This window comes from Lepidochelys olivacea (genome assembly GCF_965140295.1).
Source record: "Lepidochelys olivacea isolate rLepOli2 genome assembly, chromosome: 2".
Classification (NCBI taxonomy): domain Eukaryota; kingdom Metazoa; phylum Chordata; order Testudines; family Cheloniidae; genus Lepidochelys; species Lepidochelys olivacea.
Window position 1 is genome coordinate 210,805,130 of NC_140412.1, and position 18,876 is coordinate 210,824,005.

The 18,876-nt window shown below is 40.2% G+C and overlaps 1 protein-coding gene across 1 annotated transcript; it reads left to right on the plus strand.

Annotated features, from left to right (window-relative positions):
* Positions 1 to 1,042: 1,042 nt before the first annotated feature.
* On the plus strand, positions 1,043 to 18,869 carry LOC311516781 (ferroportin-like; the record flags this gene model as incomplete). The annotated part of the gene is made up of 9 exons (XM_084621118.1): positions 1,043 to 1,223; positions 1,835 to 1,931; positions 3,574 to 3,641; positions 3,876 to 4,035; positions 4,600 to 4,715; positions 5,603 to 5,729; positions 6,939 to 7,193; positions 13,010 to 13,720; positions 18,574 to 18,869. The coding sequence occupies exons 2-9, from the start codon at positions 1,844 to 1,846 to the stop codon at positions 18,867 to 18,869; spliced, it is 1,821 nt and encodes a 606-aa protein (XP_084477244.1). The 5' UTR covers positions 1,043 to 1,223; positions 1,835 to 1,843.
* Between the last annotated feature and the right edge of the window lie 7 nt (positions 18,870 to 18,876).

Sequence of the window (18,876 nt, forward strand, 5' to 3'; positions counted from 1 at the left end):
GGAAGACCTCTGCATACCCCCAGGGGTACACATACCCCTGGCTGAGAATCACGGCTGTACTGTGAGTGAGCCCTTCCAGAGCCACTGCACTCCCCAAGAGTACAGATGCATCTTGCTTTTAGACATTTTCATTTTGCCTGCTTCAACTTTTGGGTGCCCAACCTGAGGCATGTGAGTCCAGTCACCAGAGTTGTTGAAGTTAGTGGGAGCTGCAGGTGCTCACCACCTCTGAAAATCAGGCCCTGGATGTCTCAAGTTAGACACACAAAATGAATGGACAGTTATGAAAATCCTCTGCAACTAACTACTAAGGAAATTCCACAAACATCTCACAAAATGACATTGCAGTTTGACAACTGTTGGTGAATTCTCAGAATCCTACGAAAGTCATCTAATATTTTTTTCAGTTTTTTGGTGAATACTTTGTAAAGAACATCCCATAAGATTGATAAACAGCAGTTTAAGCATAGGGATTCAAGTGAAATTGATACACAAGCCTGCAGAAAACCATCAAATCTCTCTGCTTATGTGTTCAGATAAAAATTGAAGTCACATGATGCTTTGAATTCAATACATGAAATTGTATTCTTAATTATTACTGCAATTAAAACAGTTAAATGATACTCCTCTTACAGCCAAAAGCATCTCCTCTAAAAGGACAACACATAGCCAGTATTGCAATGTTTAAAATAGCATGTATTCTCTCCTGAGGCTTCACTGAAGAATACAGCACATGGGGACTAGAGTACATGATCATAGCTCCACTGAAGTCAAGCCCTCTAATCTCTGCACTGTTTTGACGTGTAAATCAAAATGAAATGCTCGGGGCAAATAAAGCAGTCAGCATCTGTGTTAGCTAGGCTTTGCCTTTCTGCCCTTTTCATGCCAGACGTGAGATGCAGTGCACTCCCAGGATTAGTCTTTTCCCAGTGGGCTAATTTACATCGCACCGAATGACCCGTAGAAAAGCACATTGTACTAGCTTGTCACATGTGACAGAAAATGCTGGCTTTTCTTTTGACAACAAACATGAAACATTTGCACCTCCAGCATTTTTCACACAACGCTATACATGTTAGCAAGTGTACGTGTAAGTTTCATAAACTGAGCTCTTCCTTTTTTTAAAAAAATCATCTTTCCATAGAGTTGTACAGCAAGTGACTGAATCAACTAAACAATAAAGCTAGAACACATGAAAATTTTGGTCCTGCTGTTCATGCATGGTAAGTAAAAATAAATGTATAATTGACTAAGGGAGTTGTTGGTTGCAACTGATTTCTATAGCATGTTAGCTAGTGGAATAGAAGTGAAAATACCCAACTTTTTGAATGTCCATGGATTATATAAATGAAACGATCGTTTTCTCTTCGTATTTAATTTGCATTAATTATAGTAACTATAATGCTATGGGAGAATGGAAAGATTTTTTTTAAATGTATGCTAATGTAGAAATGTTTAACAGTCGCCTACTGCAGGGCTGAAAAGAAATCGGGCTCATTTAGTATAAAACATAGACTATTTCCTATTTGTGGTAAGTTAGAACAGTTAATTACAGTGTGCGTATATTTATTTAGTCATATATAATTTGCACTTAGACAAAGGGTATTTAGGGAATTTATTAGTACATGTCCATTTGTTGATAATCTGGCTATAGCTGAAAGCAAAAAGTTCACATATATAATTTAAAGAATGACTTGTGTAAAGGCATAACAGTGTCTTCATTCAGACAATTGGAGGATCTGATTTCTATTGAAATTAGACCTGATGTCCCACACTTCATGCAGTGTAGTTGCAATTTGCATATATTTTCAATGTGTGTAACCTTTATTTGCAGTAAGAAAGAATGGTGGAAGACTCAGAAGACCTAAAAGACTCTAGAAGTCAGAGAATATGGACAGAAACATCCATCAGGAAAGAGAACAGATTTATTGGTAAATCTCCCAAAGAGATGAAAATGACTGTTGCCAGGTGTAATTCTGCTGAACATTATCAGCTTGTCATATCATTTTATCTAGGCCTTGTTCTTGAACTGAAGTAATCTCTCTGCCACTTTAAATTAATCAGAACTCTATGCAATTTTGTCTGTCCACTGAGCGCTGCAGAAATGCATAAGACAGATACTTTTCTCAGATATTTGTTCTTTATTCAGCAATATGAAATGACTGCCTAACTTAAATGCTGCTTAGCAACTGAATCTGTCTTCCAAATGTGCCCTTCTACTGTTTTCATACACATGACTATTCCGCCTCTCATGATACAGTTTCAGGTCAGAAGGATGATGTGTGGGGCTACAGCTGTGACAACTAAACATGAAAATGAAGTCAGAGTTCCAGGCATGAGAAGCATAAATGTCACCCCCTCTAACTACAGACACTGATGGAGAATATGATTTTTAGAGATTGAGCTTTATAGAGAGTGGAGCTGATATGGAAGATTAAAACACATATATAGGCCATAGGGAAGATATACTAGACTGAATTGCTAAGGGCCTGATACTCCATTGCCTTGCACCTCATGTGGGCATTTCTACCTGTGGAAATTGGGTATAAAACACTACCAAATCAGAATGATAACATATCCCCATCTAGCACCAATGACTGCACAACAGGCCACACAATGGAGAATCAGGCACTACATTGTTAGCCAGACTAAAGGTAAGGGATACAATTCCTCAGACTGATCAATTTGATAGTCAATTAGAATAAAAGCTCCACAATGATACCTAATATTTCTTTGAAAATAAGTATAAAAGACTTCATTTTTTAAAAATGGCTTCTGAGTTTGGTCCTTTAGTTGATTGTGGGTACAAAATTCCAGACATCATGAACTGCAGGAGAAAATAAAGAATTTTAAACAAACATCTTCCCGTCTGTCCCTGCAAATCAGGTAACTAGAAGAGGTGTCTAAATGCCAGCACTTACTCCCGCATTAATTAAGAGTGCAATGTTGTGGGTGCAAATTAGAGGCCTGGCATAGCCTACTTTTAAATGAGGCCCTTTGATGTTAAAAGTTTGAGAATTACCAATTAATCCCATGGGTTTTACAACCAAAAGCATCTTCTCTGAAAACACAACACACATAGCCAGTTAATCCCAATAAAGTAAATTACACACTATGTGCAAAAGCCTCTGTGGTGAAAAGAAGAACATCATTTTCCATTTTAACTGATTTGCGCCAACATGACCTCATTTAGTCACCTCTCTGCTTTGCTCCATCACTAGGGAGATCTTTTGTTTATCCCGTTTAACGTTCTGATGTGGTGTTTTGTGCAACAGTGTTCCCACCTGTGAGAATTGAGAAGTGTTATTCTGGTTTCCATCATGGGATATCTTGGATGAAATCCTGGCCACAGTGAAATCAATCAGAGTTTTGCCTTTGACTTCCATGAGGGCAGAATTTTATCCCTTTTGTCTGTGAATGTGTGTAGTGAGACTGTACTTTCCTATGGGTGAGGTACACTTTTTTACTTGGCTATACAGCACCAGCCACATCAATCACACACAGATGCACATGCACATGTGTACATACAAAATTTACTTTCAAGTGTATTTGGTTTCTGTGTATGTGTTTCAGATGCAGTGCTGAGCTACCTCATGGGTCCAAGATTTCTGGTTTATGCAAGCTGTGCACTTTCTATATGGGTAAGATAAGCTCAGATAAAATTATTGCATTGTAAATGATCAAGAGAAGCCTGGTTTGAGAAGCATTTGTATTTCTGGAAGCACTGTAGTACATCTGGAAACGTATTTAGAAATGGATCAAATTAAAATATTCAGACTGCCCCATTTTCTGTACTTGCATTTATTTAGTCCATGGTATTGCTTTATTTTGTGAGGCTAAAATCAAAATAAAGTTTTGTCTCTTCTGTTTTTCAGGGAGATCGAATGTGGCACTTTGCCATGTCTGTATTCCTGATAGAATTGTATGGACATAATCTCCTTCTAACAGCTGTTTTTGGGTTAGTGGTAGCTGGCTCTGTACTGGTGTTTGGGGCCTTAATTGGAGATTGGATTGATAGAAAACCAAGAAATAAAGGTAATTGTCTGCGTTGATTTTGATATTCCTAACTAGGAGATACAAACTCTTGAATATAATTACTATCCATGTGATTTAATAATGCTTATAAGTGCTATCTTCTTCAGGGTGCTTTAAAAATATTAATAATTTCTTACACCTTTCCTATGAAGGAGGGAAGCATTATATCATCCTAACTGAACAGAGAAACTGAGAAAGAGAGATTAAGGGTAAAACAGTGCCTAAGTGATATAGAAGCCTAAAGCCAGTGCGACTTCCCCAAGGCCACAGAAGACAAGCTGGGAGTAGGAGTTCCTCACTAGATCATGCCTCTCAGAATTTGCAAAATGTTAAATAATGTTCCTTATAATTAGCTCTGGTCAGAAAACACAATTTCTGTTCTATAGTGAGAATGAGGTGTCATTCTTTGTCTTTCATACAAAGCTGAGACATTTCTTATTAGAAAAGTCTGTTCAGGTGGCTGCTAGGGTTTTGTCAGATTGTTTGTATTAAGTGACAGAATTTGTGAGAGTCTTTTAAAATCAATCAGATATATATCAGATCAAGAGCTATTTCATTTTGCAGTTGCTCATGCATCGCTGTTCATTCAGAACTCCTCTGTCACTGGCTGCTGCGTAGTACTGATGTTGGTATTCTCTTACAAAACCGAGATTGAGCAAATGTGGCACGGCTGGTTTAGTGTAAGTGTCTAAATGATACTTTGAATATTTCAGTCTTGGGTTCTTTATGTAGGTTAATAATGCATGTAAAGTATTTGCTTTAATCGTAGAGACTGACTGTGGGCCAGAATATCCTCTGTGCTGTGGCTGTTGTACACAGTACCACCAGCAAAGCAGCCAGAAAGCCAGTATAATCAGCCACAGGGTATCCTCACAGAGAGGATCCCATGATGGGGAAGAGCCAATGAAGCAGCTCTTCCTCTCCCTCCGTCTCCCCATCCCCCTCCTGCACCCTCGGCTTTGAGTGTAAGGCGTGCAGCTGGTCTTTCCTTGTATCCTGGTGAGCCCCAGCTGTTGTATTGGCCTTTTGGAGCTGTTAGCAGCCAGGGCAAGTTAAAGCAGCTCTCAGGGGGACCAGCCTGCCCCAGGAGTTGGGGGCCTTAAACCGCCATTGCACCTGCTCCCACCCTTTAACACTCTGCATTTCTTGGTTGGAGCTGAGGCTCTGGGCCTTGGTGAATTGAGCCTCTTTAACATGTTTCCCTCTAGTGTTAACCTTTGATTTGAGGCAAAGTCACCTCTCGATATAATGGCAGAAGATTATAAGGTTTAGGGGCAAATTCTGCTTTCATTTACCCCTTTAAATCTAGAGCGACTCCACTGAAGGCAACGGGTTCACCCTGGCTTTCGGGAGGTTTAACTGAGAACAGAATCTGGCTCATAGTGTTAATGGAAAAGCAGCTTCTGCTGCTCAAATTAGCAAAAATGTACTCACTCCTGTGGCAAACTTAACCTATCTCTGAAAGCTTCCATCCTTATTCAGACTTTGCGTAATGTTCCAGCCAGCAATAGCTGAGTAACCTTGATTCTTGGATTCCAACCCCTGGCTTTTATTCACTTCCAACAAGGTGTTCTGTTATGCAGTGGTAATCATCTTAGCCGATCTGGCAAACCTGGCAAGCACAGCGCTGACGATAACCATTCAGAAAGACTGGATTGTGGTCATCACAGGTGATAACAGAGGCCAACTGGCTGGTGAGCTAGATATGGTTTATGTTCATATAGCCAAAGCTATATTTTATTTAATAGAAGAAACATAGTTACATATTTATTTAGAAACAAATCTCTAATTTCATTCCTTAATAAGAGTCTAAGAAGATTAAATAGAGATTAAATAATAATAATAATCTATTAAATAGATTAAATGTGTTCAAAGCAGTATCTAATGTTCAGTCCTCTCAGGAGAAAGCCTGGTAATGTACAGATGACAAAGATTTCAGTTTTTCACCAATTTCATAGAATCATAGAATATCAGGATTGGAAGGGACAGCAGGAGATCATCTAGTCCAACCCCCCTGCCCAAAGCAGGACCAATCCCAATTTTTGCCCCAGATCCCTAAATGGCCCCCTTAAGGATTGAACTCACAACTCTGGGTTTAGCAGGCCAATGCTCAAACCACTGAGCTATCCCTCCCCCCTGGTTTTCTGGTTGATCAGATAAAAAAATATAGGACTGTGCTTATTAATAATGAGCTTTTATTAACAAGTAAAAGTAGCAAAGTTATTTCAGGTGAAGTAACTACTGAGAATTGACAACATCTTTTTAGACAGGAGCCTACAGGGCACAATAGTTTAGTTACACTTGTCTTCTGCTTTGGGAGACCTGATTCAAACCCTGGCACGAATCATAAGTGAAAGGACATATCCAAGACTCTGTCTGTGTACTTCACACCACCACCATGTACTGCAATTATGCTCTCTTGGAAATCTCTCTATGGCAGCATCACAGGTCTAAGTTAGGAAGGGTTCTTGTAAATCAAGATTAAAGTGCACTGCCAAAGCTGAGCAAGGAAGCATACATGTCTCTCCATGCTCTCCTGGACTCAAACCCCTGTTGTTAGTCCCTGGCTTTCATGAACACATCTTTATCTGTCCTCCCCACCACGCAATCACTTTATTTTTCATGTGGTCTTATGTAAAATATCTTGCTCCTTCTGAATATCTTAAGTGATAATTTATTATTAATATTATTGGTTGTATCACAGTAGCACTTAGAGGACCTGAGTGAAATTCGGACTCCATAAGATGCTGTATAAGTATATAGTATGAGACAGTCCCTGCCTGTAGAGCTTTTAGTGTTATTAGGCAAACAAAGGGTGGAAAAATTATCACATCAGTACTGATGCACGCGTGCATCTGTATATATGTAGAGTGAAATGCATTCTGTCTTTACACCATGTTTAGGAATGAATGCAGCTATAAGAAGAATGGATCAAGTCATAAATATCTTCGCTCCTCTGTCTGTGGGGCAGGTTATGACCTGGGCCTCTAATGTCATTGGCTGTGGATTTATTCTTGGATGGAACTTGATCTCTCTTCTGGTAGAATTTATATTCCTATCCAGGGTGTATCAACTAGTGCCTCCTTTGGCTGTGAAACCTCAACAGAATGCAGGAGAATATGCTATAGAAAGACAAATGGAACTTACAGATGTGCAAGGTAAGTAGTGTTCAATAGGAGAACAGCCTCCCACCAACATGTTAAAAATGTATTACTATAGAAATACAGGCTTGCATCCAAAATGTTGAATTACACATGAAATAATTAGAGTACTAGAGGGTATCCAATGAGTCAGTCCAAAGGAACTGTATGAAGATAATAAAATTACTATAAAAAGAAAAGAGAAAAGCTAAGTAGCAAATATGCGGGGGTCAATTCTCCAAATCCAGGTACGAGGGTGATTTACATACACAACTCGCAATGGTGGGTGTGAGAATAGCAGATCCTCCATTGTTTAATACCTTACCAGGCAGATTTAAAGACAGTTTAATGAATCCATCTGTCTGCATTATGTGCTCCTTGGTATAGAGCACTATCCTGCAGCATGTCACTGAACCACTGATACTCATTTAGAATGATGGTTGTCATAGCAATTCAAGATGCTAAAAGAAAAGAAGTCAGTGAAGAATGATTTAATGCATGTAATCCCTAATATTCAGTTTATTTTTGCTACTCTTTTAAAAAGAGTATTGTATCCCCAGTGACCATCTTCCTGTTTTAGTGGTTCTCCATGGGGTCAATTCCTGCCTCATTGTACATGGCCATCTTCTACTAATGACAATGGAAATTATGCATAAGTACTGTTGCCCATTTTTGACCTGAACCGCTCATCAAAGTTTGGGGCCCTTCAGATGTACAAGTTGGAGGGAGAAATTGGTGATAGTCAGGTATGCAGTTTTATTTATATACAAAGTCCTGTGTCTCTGAACACAGGAGGAATCGAGTAACAAAAGGATCAGCTTCTTACCTTACAGAGTTCAAGTCTCTGTAGCCAGCACCCAACCCCAAAGCCCTCTCTCTAGCTTCTTCCAGGGCCACACTGTGCTTACAGGCTCCTGCTTGGCTTTTCTTTCCTTTTTTCCTCTGCCTTTCTCTGTTCTTGTCTGCCATATCAATCATTTCAAAAGCAGTGTTTTTTCTCACACTCTCATACACACATACCAAAACCAAAACTCAGCCCAAAAGCTTCTCAGCAGGTTCACACACACCTTTTGTTTTCCGTGGGGCTCATATTTACAGTGATGTTAATTGAAGAGTGAGTTCACACCCATCAACCTCAGTGGGGTTTTACCCCAACCCATAACAAGGTTTTACCCAGCTTATACCAGGAGATTAGATGACTTATGACAACAAGACAACTCCTCTGACATCGACCTTACTCCCTGGAGCTGAGCCTTACTAATACTAATCATCAGATGCCGTATCAATGGGGGGTGAGTCTGTACTAGCAGCTAGAGTTGGGACATAATACTTCTTGATGCCTTTAGACATTTTAAGAAAAAAAACAGTAAAATCACAAATTAGGGCATGTCTACACTGCAATCTTAAGTCGACCTGTGTTAGGTCCACACTACCCTCCTTCTGTCGGTGGTGTGTGTGCTCCTGGTGACACACTGACTGAAGAGGGGCAGTGTAGGGGGGCAGCTCTCCACTAGGAACTCCCCCAGCTTTTTTGTCAATTTCACGACTCCGGCCATTAAATTGACAACACAGCCAACAGCTGATGTAAGAAATGCAGTGTCTACGCGGACACTGCGTCACCCTAACCACCCCGACATAAGCCCTACACCTCTTGTGGAGGTGGAGTTATGATGTCGGTGCCGTAGGGCACTTACATCAGTGGGAGCAAGGCTGTAGTGTAGACACTGACATAGGTCAGCATAGGCTGCCTTATGTCAGCCTAACTCTGTAGTGTAGACCAAGCCTTAGTCATGATTTGTTTGTTACACAATTGGTGCAGTGATGATTAGCTGAAATCTGTTTTATACTAACCTGCACTCCCCAAGCTCTTGTATGTGATATTCAGGCTAACACATTGTTCTCACTGAGGAAAAGTATCCTGTGCAATTGTTCACTCCCTACTATTTAGGACATTCTTCATCCATTATTGATGAAGAATTTTTTTTAAATACCAAGCAAACCACCTGCAGATGGACCTCCTGTGCAATTCTGCTACAAATGTGCCTGTTCAGCCCGGTCTACCTGTTAGATCAAGATGGCTACATAGCTCAGGGCTGTGAAAAATTTCATACCCTGACTGCAGAAGTTAGATCGATCTACTAGATGTGGCTAGGTTGATAGAATAATTCTTCCATTGACCTAGCTACCTCCTCCATAGGCACCGAGTTTCTAGCCCAGGTCTACCTCCACTCCACCCCTTCCTCCCAGGTCCTACCCCCCGCCTCTTCCTGCCCCGCTCTGCCTCTGCCCCGCCTCTTCCTGCCCTATTCCGCCCCCTCCCCTGAATGCTCCCAGCCCTCGTTCCTTCCCCCAGTGCCTCCTGCACGCCGCAGAACAGCTGATCACGGCAGGTGGCAGGCGCTGGGGAGATGGGGAGGCGCTGATTGGTGGGGCTGCCGGTGGGTGGGAGGCGCTGATGGCGGGATTGCCGGTGGGTGCTAATATTTTTTCCAGGGATGCTCCCCAGAGTCAGTGCCTATGACCTCCTCTTGGAAAGGTGGATTAACTACCTTGACAGAAAAACCCTTTCTGGCAATATTGGAAGCATCTACACACAGTGGCACAGCTGCAGTGCCATAGCTGTGCTGCTGTAGCCACTGTAGGGTAGACAGACCCTCTGTTGACTATACTAATGAGAACATACTAGCCATCCACAAGGGTTTTTCCGTAAGAACAGACATCTCTATGTGTGGGGTGGATGGCAGGAATAACAGAGGGGGAGGTGAATGGGATGCAGGAGTGGGGGTTGAATAGGAGCAGAGGGGGAGGTGAACAGGAGTCAGAGAAATGGGCAGTTAGATAGGAACAGAGGGGGGAGGAGCCAGGGAAGGGGTGGGGAGACTGGATAGGAGTAGAAGGGGAGGGGACAGGAAAGCTGAGGGAGCAGGGTAAGGGATTGGAGGAGCAGAGGGACACAGACACAGCCTAGGATCACAGTGGTAGAAGGGTCTAACCATTAGAACATGCTCCCCTACAAAACCTGGAATTGAATCCAGGAGTCCCGAGTCTCTACATTATTCTAAGCAGCTGTGAAACCCAATGGCAAAGTATGTGTCTCATTCCGCACTCTGCTTGTTTCACATAGAGGATAACAGCCTACTATGGCTACCAGTTATTCTATTAGCTCAAGTGGTAGAGGTCCATGCAGTGGGTCTAACGGTTCAAATCATGCTGCTGATGCAAGTGGGGGCAGGGGGGGGAATTAGTGTGCTTGCACATAATAGAATTTCAGTGTTTTCACTTTTTACTTAGGTTCTAGACAGTACATTAAAAAAGAAATTATATTAACAGTATGCTAAGGCTGTATAGTTGAGCACAGATTAGGAAATGCCAGAATTAAAATTACTTGGGCAATCTTAATTTGACCGTCTTGTGCGTATGCATTATGATACAGTCTTCAGTGACATGATCACATACTAATTTTTCCCATGGGGATCCCTGCCTCATTCAGTGCACTGGACTGATGGTGCTCTGGGGAAGAATCGGGGCTGTGTATGCGGGAGACTGTTGTCTGTAGGACGCCTGTCTTGTTTATTGCAGAAATTGGAAGGTGTGGTAGTGAATGAGGCAGGGATTTTCAGGAGAAGAAAGCATGGTCTTATCTATCTGATTGCCCAGCCCTCTGGCATCTGTTCACTGTGCCCTCTGCTCCTATCCACCCCCAACACAAAGGTTCTGTTCCCACCCCTTCACCCCACCCCACCTTGGTTAAGACAAGTGAAGAACTTGGAGAACTGGATTCTATCCCTACCTCTGTCCCAGAGCCCTAAACCAAAATGTTCACAGGTGACCACTAACTGTATGTTCCTAATTTTCTGAATGCCAACACCTGAGACCAGGTTTGCAGAAGGGCTCAGCATTCACAGCTGCAACTGGAGTCAATTGAGTTTATGATTTGAATATGTTAAAGTGACAGAAAATGCTAAGTACTCTGAAAAATCATGACCTAGTTGTTTCAAGTTGGACACCCAAAAATAGTGGATACTCTAGACAATTTTGGCCTTGATCTCATTGTGTTTCTGTTCCCCATCAGTAAAACGAGGAGGATAATGCCTCCTAATCTCACAAGGTTGTTGTGAAGATAAGTGAATTAATGTTTGTGGAGCACTCAGATACTATGGTGAGGGCACTCCAGAAACATCCGTGAGAAAATTAATAATTTTGTATCCAGTGCAGCATTTGGATGATGTGTGTTAAATAAGTCCTTGGACCACACATTGAATGAGAAGGATAAAAAGAAATATTGAATAAACACCCGTTTACTGAACAAGGGACTGGATCTTGTGGAACAAATAGTATGTGATCATGTAATTAAAGACTGTATCATAATGCATATGCACAAGGGGATTGAATTAAGGTTGCACTGAAAGCATTAATTCTGGCATTTCTTAACTTTTGAGTGCTTGAGTGCCATCCTTAATATTCTTTCAATGTAGTTATTTTTGTATGACATATGAGATATATATTTATGCACTGAAATATGAGCCCCACAATGACATTTTTACAATCATCTTTCTCACACACAGGGTAATTAGCACTTAGCACTTACATTTGCAAAGTACTCTACAAACATTAATAGTAATTAAACTAACTTACTCTTGATGGATGATATGATCACTTAGACGGAATTAGCTGGAGGTAATTGAAACTGATTATAAATATGAGAAGAATTTACATTTTCTGAGAACTGTTATTCTTTCATAGAAAAAAGTATCATATGCCTTTTAAAAATGAAATACCTTTGATGGGGCAAATAAAACTGCATGTATATTATAGGAGTAGCTGGTAGTGCTCTACACCTTCAAAGTTCTTTGTAAGAACTAAGTGTCAAATCTTCACGAAAGCCCTAAAAGTTTGAAAATAGTATTATCGCACTTTTATAAATGGGAAATCTGAGAGAAACATAAGTAATTTACCCAGGGACTCAGTATTAGCACCAAAATTATAACTCAAGAGTTTCTGGGTCCTAGTCTTCTCCTCAGCTCATTCGATCATAGTCATCATATTTAGCTCCAATAACGGAGCTTAAAAACAATCTTAAGAACCAAAATCTGCACAATGAAGTTAACCATGTCTGAGATGTATCTAATTTACATTTAAATCTTTATTTTGTAGTTGTATCAAAACATTATTCTTTTTTTCTAAGCTTGAAATATAGATGAGGATGAACTGGATATTGCATTTCCAGCTAATGTTTCTTTTTTGTGTGTGCAATAAATCCCATACTGGATCTGGTGCCATTTTGAATGTCTGAACCAAAAGAGTAGTAACAGAGCCAGAAACCTTTGCTTAACAAGTTCCCCTTTAAGTTCATTAGTTCTGATTAAAACTTGCTTTCTCTTACCTTACTTTAACTTTATTTTGTGTGTGTGCATGTGAACGTGCGTGGCAAACAGCCAAACTAGTATGAGATGTTTTGTTCCTCTTTAAAATATTTTGGCGTAACCAATATATAGACAGTGTCAATGGCTTTCTTTCATAATGTAGCTACCGACACAGTAGAGAGACTTGTAATTCAGTTTGTCACGCCACTCTCTGGATAAGATGTAAGACTATGCCTGCACCCGAAAAGGTCAAATGAAGTAATTCAAGGCCAATTAATAACAGGTCCACTTTCAACTCCCTTTGTTGTTTGATGCTTTTAATGCCTTTAATATTTGCCTTCTAGCAGCTGCTTTGAACAGATCAGTTGGGGTCCACTCTTCCCGAGAAAGCAGGAATTCTTATTGCAGCTTACTGCACAGTGGAGCAGTTGCCACCAGAATCATTAAAACCTTCTGACTGGTATTTTACAGGGGATCTTCCCATTTGCTCAGCTGTTGTTGAATTCATCAACAAACCTGGGATTCCAGAAGCACCGACGGAGCAGAAATCCAGTCCTGAAATGCAACGCAAGTCAATCACAAAACTGCCTCTTTGCTTCAGAAAAATGCACAGGATGCTGTGTACGTGCAGAGATGGCTGGAAAGCATATTACAGGCAGTCTGTCTTTTTAGCAGGCTTGGGTTTAGCCTTCTTGTACACCACAGTGCTTGGCTTTGACTGTATCACTACAGGGTACGCCTACACGCAGGGGATCAGTGGCTCTCTTCTCAGCATACTCATGGCTCTTTCTGCCTTCTCAGGACTAATGGGCACAATTTTGTTTACTAAGCTAAGGAAGCATTATGGCTTGGCTGTCACAGGAGTTGTATCCAGCCTCCTCCATGTAAGCTGTTTAATGCTGTGTGTGTTTTCAGTCTTTGCCTCCGGCAGTCCTTTTGACTTGGGTATTTTCTCTCTTCTCACAAGTAAGAACTCTTCCTTAAACCACGAGACACTACAAAAGAACCAGCTGCATATTTACCCATTCCAAAGAAACATCAACCAACCCATACTGCCAGATCGTTCTTCAATTCATTGGACTAATAATACAGTGCTGTTGGACAGCGTGCATGGGGACAATCACCCAGAATCCTATATTTCAATCATTCTTTTGTTCTCAGGAGTGATACTAGCCAGAATTGGTAAGTATACATGCAATTTGCCACCACATGCAGAGTCGCTTCACTGGGTAAAATATTCTGTGAACAAAAACCAGATGTGATGATCTCTCTGTTTCATATGGCCCACATCATCATAGTATTGACCGTCTCACAGTCTAATATATATATCCTCACCACACCCCTGATTGATAGGGAAGTGCTGTTATACCCCTTCTAAAGATGGTGTTGGCATTCTGGGTGAAGGTAGGCAGGACTAGTGGCAGGAGCTTAAGAGCCAGGGTCAGAGCCAGTGTCAGAGTCAAGAGTCGAGCTTATAGTCAAAGCCAGAGTCCGAGTCAGGAGACAATATGAGGGTCAGAGCTGGAGGCAGAGTCAGGCCGAGGGTCAAGACCAGCTATGAGGGTCAAGACCAGCTATCAAGGTCAGTGTTGGGTTTCTGGTGGGGGGTCAATTGGGAGGCAGAATCCAGGTCAGAGCCAAAGTCAATACCTGGAGACAGTTCAAAAGCAGGGCAGTCATGGCAGCTAGCTAGGGATCCATATTGTTGCCTGGACGCTTCCTAGTATGCCCTAGTATGGCTTATATAAGATACAGGAACCAATGTGGGATTGCTAAAACAACTATCAGTTGGATCACTCGAGGTGGGACTTCCCATGGCGTACAGCCTCTGCAAATTGTGGGTCATAGGGGTCAGCTAGTTTCCAGCTACTCCCAGGTGGCAGTGTGGGGATGTTGGTTAGCTGTGTCTGCAGGCTCAGGATCAAGTCCTGCTGATCCTTTCAGATGGAGAACTGAAACACAAGGACTAGCCCAAGGTCACATCAGAAGTCTGTGGCACACCAGGGAATCAAACCATCGTCTCCAGCCACCAGGCTAGCACCCTAACCATTGGACAGTGCCTTCCTCTTACATGTTAGCAATGCATTCGCTTTTAAATATATACATATATATAGTTGCTACTAATTTACTAATACAGCAACCTTCGTAAGTATTAGGGTGTAGTACAAACATATATAACAGGCTTGGAAACAGAAATAACCAGGAACAAAATCTCTCTAATCTAATCTTAAGAACAAATTCATCTGAGCAAATGGATGTTCCATTGGCTTAGAGCCAGTCAAAAAAATCCCTGTAAATGAAAGCACAGAAAGTACAACAGCAGTTGTGCCAGACTGCTGTATGCTTAAATATGTAAGAAGCAGAATTAGTAATTAGTACTTAAGGTAAGAAAATTCAGATAATTTAATATGAATCTCCTCACAGGTAGCACCATTCCACAAACAAAGGTTTGTAAGGGGTGGGGGTAGACGGGTGGGGAGGATGTTGAGGCTTCCAAAGAGATGCCATTTGGAATGAAATCACTTTCTAGTCAATACTTTCAGAAAGAATATCCTGTTTTCATCAAGTTAATGACTGTATAGGCATAAACATACTTAATTTACTCTAGGGCTGGTGGAAAGCGAGGGCCTAATTAAGGATGCTTAGCACCTTGGCATAGCAGGCACTAATTTTCAGAGCCTTGTAATTGCATTTCTGCTCCACCATTCAGAACCTTATTTTTAAGTATGAATGCAAAGTAGTTGATTGTGTGGTATAGGGATTTTTGTTAAACATAGCAGCCTTATAGGGAGCAGACAGGATCTGCTCCCAATGTTTAAAGGCTGTTTCTTTTGTCTTCTTAGGTGTTTGTGTGTGTGTGAGAGAGATAACTTGGGGTGTTTTTGTCCCTCACTTTATAGTCCAGTCCCCCTTTCCTGCTGTGAGGATGGAGTCAGGGAGTGTTGTGGTGAAAGAGGTTCCATGTGTTGTTTGCTAAAATGTATATGGATCTGTTACTGCCATCCTTCTTTGCCAAAGAACAGCCACTTGACAGATGATGGCCCATCAATTTTGATGACACATGGCTAGATGACACATCAGCTTGTCCTATGTCTTTGGGAAACAGGTTTATCCAAACTAATCTGGTAAACGCACTTCAGACCTGATTTCAACTTATGTTTATAACTTTACATATAATGTTACTACACACATTTCATCATGATATTATTGACCAGCGAGTTATTAGTTTTCAAATGATATCACAAGCATATTTTGCACAAAGGTTATTACAATAATCTGTAGGGTGTGAATACAGGGGTGTATTCAGTCACAACTACATTTTGTGTATTCATACTGCATCCATATTGAGATGCCTTTATATATTCCTTCACTATTGTTACCCAGGATTACGTGAACTACTTGTCAATAAAAATGTAATTTTAGTTTCTCTCATGCACATGCCAATTCAGCATGTTTTTCAACTATTTTATGCAGATAGTGCATGTCATTTATGCATCTGAGTCTTCATTAATAGACATCTACCAAAGATTTCTAGTCAGTTTGACTACCTTTAGCATATCTGTGTTTTAATAAAACAGTTATGTTGCATTCCCAGGATTTCCCCCTGTAATTATTGGTAGGGCTGCTCAGAGGAACAACACTGATCTACATGACAATGACATTTCATGCTACTATTATAGCATTGTTAGCTGACTTAAATTTAGCATTTTCATGGAATCCTAAGTATGCTGCAGAAATAGAAAGGATGGGGGAGAAGTAGCATCTCAAAGGCTATACTTCTCCTATAAATCCTATTTTAGTAAACCAAATTACAAGGCGGGGGAGGGGGGAAAGAGGAAGTAGGTGACTCAACTGCTCAGCATGCTAGCCTGGCACCACTGGAGGTCTAGGTTCAAATCTGTATTAATTCATAAATGAAGAAAGGTAGTCTCATTTCAGGGCCATATTTAGTTTTCATCCACAAAACTATAATTGGTATAAACTGGCAGCCTGTTCAAGAGCAGCCCATGATGCAATAGCAAAGCCACTGTAGGTTAGCATTTAGGTATAGCTGTGTGCTGAAACTTATGGAGATTGTATCATGAAGAATTATCCAGTGAGTCTATTCATGGGGTTTTTTTTTTCACAGTTTAGTGCATTTTTAAATATAAATTTGGTACATCCATTACATATTATTCTTATTTCATGTAACGAGTCTTTTTGGCTTTGTTTTGATTTTATAAAAGTCTAAACGTATTATGGAGGGATTGGTAACTACTCTATAGTTAAGGTTGAGTTGAGTTTTGAACATAAAGCAAGGATCAACCCTGTATGGTAAATATGCATGTCCTTCCCCCAATTACAGCACTTGCTCTTTGAGTACGCAATTTTCTCTAAAGTTACGAATAAATTGGGGTAATTAGTTTAGGAATTAAAATTAATTGAAAAAGGGGCTTTTAAGAAATTTAGTGTCAGATCTCTTTTCACTAAAGAAAATGATCTAATGGTCATTTTTTCCTGTTGTGCATAAATGAAAATTTCTCCTTCATGAGAAGCTGCAGGATACAATAGTTTACTTTAGTTCAGAGACATCAATGAAGAACTACCCTCTTTCAAAATGGCTGACATCTTCTATTGTTCTCAGTAAGACCAAAACTACAGCTGCCCTCAGTTGGTGGCCATTTTGGGAATGGTGTAAAACTCTCTTGTTCTGCATGGGATTGAGCGTATGAAGAAATCATCTTCCCTATGGGCTGCAGTGCCTTCAGTCCCATTGAGAACATTAGGAGAAGGTGGCCATTTTGAAATAGGGCAATTCTTCCTGACAACTATAGGATGAATTACAAGGAAAAATTACCATTAATCAAAAGAAAAAAATCAAGCACACAAGAACTCAGTGAGTTTTAAGTATATGGAACGTTTCAACAGTTAATTCATTTTGGTTGCCCTAATTGTACATTTCTATACTCTATCAAGTTTGGATTTCTTCTACATTTAATCTTCACTGTGAATTTCTTAAGTTTACAGTGCTTGGTTTTGAGATCATTACAACATCCCTTTAATGTAGTTTACCCTAAAGTATTGATATATACTCACAACATTAACTCCATTTTAACATAGTTTTTGTCTGGGAATTATACTAAATATGAACACAAAAGTAATAGAAAAGTTACATGAAGGAGGTCTAGAGTTTGACAAAAACAAAGAGCTGAGATGGTCCTTCCATATTTTAACTTGCAGTTTCCTAGTGTAATTCTTTTTATATCACTCATAACGATCTCTACTATCAAGAGAGACTATCATAGAACCTTGCTAATCGGCACTAACAACTAATACCCCCATTACAATTTTTTAGCAAAAAAGGAAATGAGGAAATAATGCATTATGAAATGCACATTCTTATTTTAACAATTGAAATTAGTTTCTTACACAAAATGGTAGAGTGCCTATTATAAGATTTAGTAATGTGATGCCTCATAAAAGCACCCTCCTATTAATCCTTTCCTAAGAAGGGAGAAGAAACTAGTTTTTGTAGGTACAGTGTAAGGTGCGTGCATTAGAGAAATTCTATGCATTTTGTTATAATTTAAAAAAAAATTATCTTGTGTCCTTCAGATGGGATATAAGAGAACAGAAATATATAGTTATTCCAGTGATATTACAATGGGTATTTTGAGGTCATTACACTCTTAGCTTTTTCACAATTCTTCCATCATTTAACAGAAGTCACTGGTTTATCATCTGAATACTGGTGGACAGGGCCACAATATGTAGTGTGGCTCAATGGACTTCCATATGTGGGTAGCCTGCTGTAGCTCTCCTAATTTGAAATCGCTAAATTTAAAGATGCGGGCTGGGAACCCATTAGGGTATTTGGTCTTTTCCCTGCCAATAGTGGACAGCTACTTACAATCTATTTTCTAGTATAATGTTCAATGTAGTTTGAAATGTTTTACATAGATGGGGCTTTCCATTCCCTTAGGAGAATATTATACAATTCAAAGGACAAATTCATGCACAATTTACAGCACTTGAGTTTTACTGTTCTCTTGCAGGTCTTTGGTCATTTGACTTGACTGTGACCCAGCTTCTACAGGAGAACATTCCAGAATCAGAGCGTGGGATAGTCAATGGTGTGCAGAGCTCTATGAACTACTTGATGGACCTTGTACATTTCATTATGGTTATTCTAGCTCCTCAACCGCAACAATTTGGGCTGCTGGTGATAATTTCCTTACTGTTTGTGATAACTGGACATGTCATGTATTTTATTTATGCTAAAAAATATAAAATTAAAGAAACTGTGATACCAACAAACTCAGAGAGGAAGCCACAGAATCCCTCTGTCTGAAAGTCTC